The following is a 6985-nucleotide window of genomic DNA, read 5'->3' as shown; positions in this document are numbered from 1 at the left end:
GTTATAGCAGGACAGCCTGAGGGACCGTGGGCATCAGAGGAGGTGCATGATTCTAGGGTTTCAAGCACATATTTCCAAGTGTCTGCTTGGCCCAGCATCTGCCACCCTGTCCATAAGGAAATGGGCTCCTGCAGTCTCCCCAGGAAGAGGCAGTCATCTCCCAGCTCAGGCAGAGGATGTTTGCAGGTGCATGGGAAAAGCAGCATGCCTGTGAGGAATCTGTCCAGCCAGCTGCACCCAGAGTTTTTACAAACAGCCAGCACCTACCACCACACAGACGTGCAGCGGAACACCCAGAGGTGCTCCATGAAAGAATCAGCCAGACTCACTAGTTCATCTCTCCATTTTATTAGTGTAAATGCAACCCATTTCCCCTCCTTTTCCCCTATTAAATACAAACCAGGAGCAGAGAGAGGCTCCTCAGTCACTTTCTCCTTAGGAGATGCACAGCCAAACCCTCTGCCATGCCCACCAGTGTCGGGCACCACGTCCCTCGACCCCCACACTGGGGAGGGATCCAACCTCTGTCAGGAGGCTCTCGTTTGAGGGCTGTGACCTCCGACGTCCTATCAATACTGCGAAGGCCAAAGCGGCCTGGGTCACGGTTCCCATGGGGAGCAGTTCACGGTACGTGAATACAGCAGGATCCCCTCCAGCACCCCCTGCGCCCACCGGCCCCAGGGGCCAAGTCCCCCACACCCCAACCAGCCAGGAACGCTCCAGCTCATTGCCAAGTGGCAAAGCCCCAAAACCAACCTCCTTCTTGCTCTTTTGGGGTGGGACATGCCCCATCCCACTGCCCAAGCCTGTGGCAGGCACAGGGACATGGCCCTCTCTGCACAACCAGGCCAATGCTCCAAAGAAGCGAAGGGCACAGGCTTGTCCCAGGGCACTGGGGTAACCATGAGGGATCACTCCAGGCCCCGTGGCAGTCATGGCCCTGCAGCAGGGGAACCTTGGGCTCTACATTTCCCCAGTCAAGGGGGGACAGCAAGGGACAGGGCAGCCCATCTCCCCTGTGCTGGGCAGTAGGGACAGGACAAAGGGATGGGGCCAGCAGCTATGTGATGAGGAGCCAGGCATTCCAGCTTGCAGCTCAGTGACTCTTCCCCCTTCTTGCCCTGGGGTCTGCACAGCCATGGCCACTCCAGAAAGACCCAGGCACCCTGGGATGGCAGACCCCGGTCCAGGCAGCCCCGGCAGGGCAAGTCAAGAGCTCGGGTACCAGCAATCCCTGCAGCTGCTGGGAGAAGGAAGACAGATTTGGGCAGCAGAAGAGGTGAGGTGAGCAGGCAGGCATGGCATGGCATGGCAGGGCCAGCCTCTCTCCACCCCAGAGTTCAGGTGCTGTTCCCTTGCTCCTGCTCAAAAAGCACCATGGCCAGCTGGGAGCGAGAGCCTATGCCCTCCAGGCTGCTCTGCACACAGCGGTGGTAGATCTCCTCGCTGAGCCGAGGGTTGCAGGCCTGGTGCCGGTAGTGCTGCAGCAGGGCAGGCTCCACAGCCCGGAAGACATGGAGGTTGGAGTACTTGATGAACATGTCGTAGATGTCCAGGGTTTCCAGGATGTCTTCATTCTCCTGCACATCACCTGCCATGCGGGTGCGTGCTGCCATGTAGTCGGCGTTGTAGAAGCAGGCTTCGTGGAAGACATCCCGGTCGAACCGCCCCACGTCCCGCAGCAGGTCCAGCGTGGTAGGTGGCACCTGGTTGTGGTAAGCAATAGCTGGGTTGTAGCCCTGGAAGTGGATGGGGAAGAAGACCTGCCAGTTGTTTATGGTGTTCATCCGGCAGCGGTTCAGGAAGTCGATGGTGACCTCCGTCCCCACGCCGGCCACAAAGAAAAGCGTGTCCACGGGATGCTTCTTGGAGATAATGTCCATGACCTTGATTTGGGAAGGTGCGTCTGTCTTAACACTGATCCATGGGATCTTTACCTCCGCATATTTGCGCTCATACTCAGTGATCTGGGCCTTCACAGAGGCGAAGATGTCATTTTGGGTGACCTGCTGGGCCTCAAAGGGGTCATAAATGAAGAGGAAGGTGAGCACTGCATTCTCACTGCTCTCAAAAGCGGCTGCCGCATAAGCCTCCAAAAAGCGGGCAGCATAGTCCCGGTCATGGGCTGTCAGCGGCAGGATGACATTGATGCGACTGGCCTCCGTCACATACGGCATGGGGATGATCTCCACCTCGCTGAGGGGCCGCACCAGGTGCACACGTTTTGTGACGGAGCGGCTGTGCCCCTTCTGGGTGACCACCTCCACCTGAAGGTCCAGTGTGTACTCCATGCCACGTGTGGGGTCGAAGCGCCGGTACCCATTCACCAGCTGCTGCTTGCGGACATGGAGCACCGGCTGGTACTTGCGGTTCAGCTCCTCCATGGCCGTGGCCACCACGTCGGCAACGTCCGCCAGATCCGCGCCACGCAGCTCACACTTGGGGGAGCCATCCACACAGGCGTAGACTTGCTCCTCAGTGAAGTAGTCCCAGCGCAGCACCTCAAAGCGGGTTTTGGGCTGGAATGGGGGCGGGATGCCGATGGGCCATGTGGCGCTGTGGTCCCCATCAGCAGACAGGCTGCTGGCATTCTGGATCTCCATCTGCAAGAGGAGAGATGGAGGAGTGACAGCCAAGACACAAGTAGGTCTTCCAGCTCTGGCAGCAGCCAAGCTGACTCCTGATATTCAGAGATCTGCCAGAGCTGGCTCAAAGAGCAGTGTCAGAACAACTCTGCCTTCAACCTGATTCCCATCCAGCACCTCAGGTTTGCTCTGCCACCCTACCCGGCCTTTGCTGACAGACTTCTATACCCTGTTTGCCTCATCACCCTGAACCACCACCATCTCTCCAGGACGTATCTAGGTCTAAAGCTGCTCTCCAGACAGCACCACTGCCTCTGTAGCCACATGGGCTCAACTGATCGTGTCCCACAGCAGGATCAGGTGAGAAACTTGCAGAGTAACCAGAAAGCCCACGGGGATGACAGATGGAACCAAGACCCTCCCAGCCAAGCCAAGTCTCACCTGGAGCTGCTGGATCTCCTGGTAGGTGCTCTCAAGCTCCACCTGTGCAAAGTACTTGTGCAGCCGGTACATCTGGAGGGGATCCAGCACAGGGTGGACAGTGAAGGCGCTCTGGAAACGGAGGTCAGTCTCCCGCTCAGGGTCCACGTTCTTCCCCAGCTCAAAATAGTGGTAATGCAGACCCTGTGCCAGTCAGGAGAGATAGGTCACAGCCAGCCCCAGCCTGCACTCCCACCCCAGCAGATGCCAGCACAGCAAGCTCAAATGATATAAGGCTGCAAGGGCTAGTCCTCCCAGGACATCTCTGCTGCAGGACCTACCTCATGTTCCTCAGCACAGTTGACACCTGTGTAGTCGATGATGCAGCGGCCCAGCCACTCGTCGGGCCGGGCGCTGAGGATGTCATTGCGGCAGTTCTCCAGGTGCTGCTGAAGGAGCAGGAGGAGGCTGCGGGACAGCAGGTAGCCAAACCCTCCGTAGCAGTAACGTCCCTCAGTGTCCCCACCGATGAACTCCTCGGGACGGCCCAGGTAGAGGTGGGTGTCGATGCTGAGGTGGGCAACCAGGCGGCTGATGCGGTGTGCCTCTGTGTAGGTATCATCCTGCACCAGGAAGAACCAATCGAAGTCATTCACGTAGTGCTGCAGAAGGTATCTGACAGTCTGGTACATGTTCCAGATGGGCCGCTCGTCACTGTGTGTCACCACCACCATGCCGTGGGGCACCTTGCGGCCCCGTGTGCCCGTGAAGTACACCAGGCGCTCCAGGCGGTGGGCCAGAGTGCGGTTGACAGCCACTCCCAGGGTGTTCAGTGTGCTCTTGGAGGTCAGCACACCCACGAAGAGCCGCTGCCGCATCCCCAGCTCTGTGCTGATGTATCGGGTCCTGCAGGAGGAAGACAATGTCTTCTGGGGCACTGCACCCCACCTCAGCCTGCACCCTCCCTGCTGCAACCAATGGCACCAACCTCGGTTCCTCTGCAGGAACTGCTCCTGGGCTTCAACCACGCACACAAGACATCACCCCAGCATCACCAGCTGCCACTATACCAGAGGCACAGCAGAGTACTTTGCTGAGTTCCCCCGTCAACCTGAGACCATGGAGGACCCTCCCTTCCCACGAGCTGGCTAGTCCAGCTTAAAACAGAGGCTCTCAAAAGGCTAAAAACAGCTAAAAGCAGGAAACAGGGCTGCACACCCTAGCCCTAGCAGAGACATGACCCACCAGGCACCCACACTATGAGGCCAGCCCCAGCCAGGACAGACAAACTGGGAAGCACCTTCCTGCTGCCCTTACCAGACATAGTGCCCTACAAAAGGCAGGCAGGAGAGTCCTTGCTGCCCTCCCTGCGGAAGTCAGGCCCCACACAGGTGGCTGAAGCCAGCAAGGGGCTGGTTGTGTCCCCCTCCCCACCACGGCCCCCAGCTGTCACATTCAGAATGACTTTCAGGTTTAATTCTCCCAGCCTGGTGCAGCGGCAGGAAGCGACCCCCCCATCCCGTCCCCCAGCCGCTGCCTGGTACACACTGGCCCCATTCAGCCCCCTTCATCCGCCCACCACCTCGCCAGGACAAGGAGGCCCTTTCACTGCCTGCCCCCTGTCATCCAGGGGACACTGAGACGGGGCTGCAGCCGGCACTGGAGCAGGCTGGAGTTTGCAGAGCCGGGTGGGGACAAGCCACCGCGGGAGGGGTCCCTGCTCAGGCAGGAGGGGACCGTGGCAGGGTGCCTGGCAGCACGTGCTGCAGCAGGCAGCCTTCGCATAGCAGGGAACCTTTGCACAGAGGGCAACCTTCGCACAGCAGGCAGCAGCGTGGGCAGGAGGTTCTTCTGAGTGCCTGCTGAGGGCTGGGAGTAAGGAGAAGGGGGGGCAGAGGGCGCTTGCAGAGAGAAAAATCCTAGGTGGCTGCAGGGAGGATAAAGTACATCGCTGGGCCTCCTGGAAAGCTCCCCTGCCGCGGCCCGGCAGGCACACGCCCACACCCGGGCACCCCGAACTCGGCCGCAGTTACCACTACATAAAGCCCGGGGAGCCGCGGCCGCCCGCCCTCACCGGGGCCCAGCTCCCCCAGCCCGGCCCGGCCCGGCCCCCCCGCACCTGACAGCCTTCTTGGCGGCCCTGCCGGAGCTGGGCGGGCGGTAGGGCACGACTCGAGGCTCCCAGCTGTCGACGCCCAGCCCGGCGGGCACGGCGTTGGGCCTGCGCGCCGCGTTGCCGTTGGCGGGGCCGGGGGGCGGCGCGGGGCCGCCGTCGGGGCGCGGGCGGGTGGCGGGGTGCGACGGCGGCCCGCAGGGCTCCTCCACCCAGGTGACGCTAAGCAAGCTGAGGGTGAAGCCCAGCGAGACGCCGATGGCCACGGGCCCGGCGGGCCGCAGCACCGACAGCACCAGCGACAGCCGCATGGCCGGGACGGGACGGGACCACGACCGGGACCGGGGGCGGCTCCGGGGGCCGCTGGCGGCGCCGCCGTCCGACGTGTCACCCACTGGCCCCGCCCCGCTCGCGTCACCCGCTCTGGCCAATGGGCCGTGCTGCGGGAGGCGCGTCACGCGGCTGCTCAGCCAATCGCAGGGCGGGGGCGGTTTGGGGGCGGGTCCAGGTTGCTGGGAGACCGCGCGGCGGGGACCCCCCGAGGGCACGGCCGGGACCTTCCGCACCCCTGAGGGGCACCGACCGGAGCAGGGGAGGCGCGGCGGGGCTGCCCCGTGCCGTCGTGTGCACCCCCGGCGCTGTAGGGCAGCAGTGCAGCTCCCCCGCCCACAGAGCGCCCTTCGGCTTGGAAAGCGCGTCCGCCGGGGACCTGGCACCTGAGCCGGCTTAAGGGCGCGTTTCCCCGGCCCTTTGTGCCCGGGGCAGGGTGGCCGCCGCGGGGCCGTGTGTCTCCTCCCCGGGACAGCCCAAACTACGACGCTGGTGATTTCATGGTGGGCTTCAAGCGACACGTTCCCCAAATCTCTGCCCGAGGGTCTTCCAAAAGATGTGGGTGGTGGCGCTGGGCTCTACCTGAAAGTCCTCAGGAGGTGCCCAGTGATTGTGGGTGGATGAGGGGTGAGGGTCTGGCCTCAGCAAAGCGTGAGCCGCGGGCTGCAATTGGCAGCTGAGCACGCCAGGTATGCCAGCTGGAAACCCCTTGGATGCAGAGCAGCAAACCATCCCAGAGGACAGGCAAACTGTAGGAAATACCAGCAGCAGGGACCCCTATCATGTGAGTCAAACTGGACCAAAGTGGGCTCCTTTGGTTGGGTCACCATTCCACCATGAGCTGTCTGCAGCACATAGACACTGTTGCACCAGCTGCCAGAAAGAGCCCCCCGAGCAGATAGAGCTGGAAAAAGCGTCTCGGAGCAGAGTTTGCTGCACAAACAGAGCTTCCAGCACAGGAATGATCCAACCCAGAAGCTACAAGGACAGCAGCCCTACATGGCCACTCAGTGCCAGGCATTACTGAATAAGGACAAGAAGGAGGACCTGGCCTTTCCGCCCATTCCCAGCCTATGGCTTCACTTCCAGCAGCGTCACAGGCACTGGGACTCTCAAGTGCCTCTGGATTTACTCTGGCTGGTGGGGAACCCATTCCACCCTCCCCATGAAACGCAGCCCACCTGCCCTTGGGAGCACCAGCAGCCACAGAGCACTGCGGGCACTGAGGGCAGCCGGAGGCTTGCTCAGTTCCAGGATCTCTTTCATTTTCTGAAACAAAGCAGCCTGTTTTCATCGAGAAGCGGTTGGCAGCATCTCACCCCCCTGAGATACTAGACCATCATCCAAGTTCAGCTCATTTTCATAGGCCTTTTTTCTCCTGAATAGGCCAAGACAAGCAATAGGAAAAGGCAGTCACGTGGACAACAGTTTAATGAAGAACATATAAAAACTAGAAACAGAGAGAATGCAATGGGATGAGGAGATACCAGAAGGGAAAAGATGCAGAACTAAGAAATGAGCAAAGATTTTTCATGCA

The 6985-nt window shown here is 60.9% G+C and overlaps 1 protein-coding gene across 1 annotated transcript; it reads right to left on the bottom strand.

Moving 5' to 3' along the window:
- Window positions 1–332: 332 nt before the first annotated feature.
- Window positions 333–5515, bottom strand: CHPF (chondroitin polymerizing factor). The gene is made up of 4 exons (XM_064661114.1): window positions 5125–5515; window positions 3347–3911; window positions 3027–3209; window positions 333–2603 (listed from the first exon to the last, which is right to left on the bottom strand). Exons 1-4 carry the CDS (start codon window positions 5427–5429, stop codon window positions 1341–1343), a joined length of 2316 nt encoding a protein of 771 aa, XP_064517184.1. The 5' UTR covers window positions 5430–5515; the 3' UTR covers window positions 333–1340.
- Window positions 5516–6985: the final 1470 nt, after the last annotated feature.

The sequence above is a fragment of the Pseudopipra pipra genome, chromosome 7 (genome assembly GCF_036250125.1).
Source record: "Pseudopipra pipra isolate bDixPip1 chromosome 7, bDixPip1.hap1, whole genome shotgun sequence".
NCBI lineage: Eukaryota > Metazoa > Chordata > Aves > Passeriformes > Pipridae > Pseudopipra > Pseudopipra pipra.
Note: the sequence above shows the minus strand (reverse complement) of the source record. Positions and strands in the feature narration are given on the sequence as shown.

What these genes read in the sequence shown, in the direction of transcription:
- CHPF (XM_064661114.1), bottom strand. Translation starts at nt 5,429, where the DNA reads ATGCGGCTGTCGCTGGTGCTGTCGGTGCTGCGGCCCGCCGGGCCCGTG. An exon ending in GCCGCCAAGAAGGCTGTCAG is followed by an intron (nt 3,912 to 5,124) that starts GTGCGGGGGGGC and finishes TTCCTCCTGCAG; the next exon opens with GACCCGATACATCAGCACAG. An exon ending in ACTGTGCTGAGGAACATGAG is followed by an intron (nt 3,210 to 3,346) that starts GTAGGTCCTGCA and finishes TGACTGGCACAG; the next exon opens with GGTCTGCATTACCACTATTT.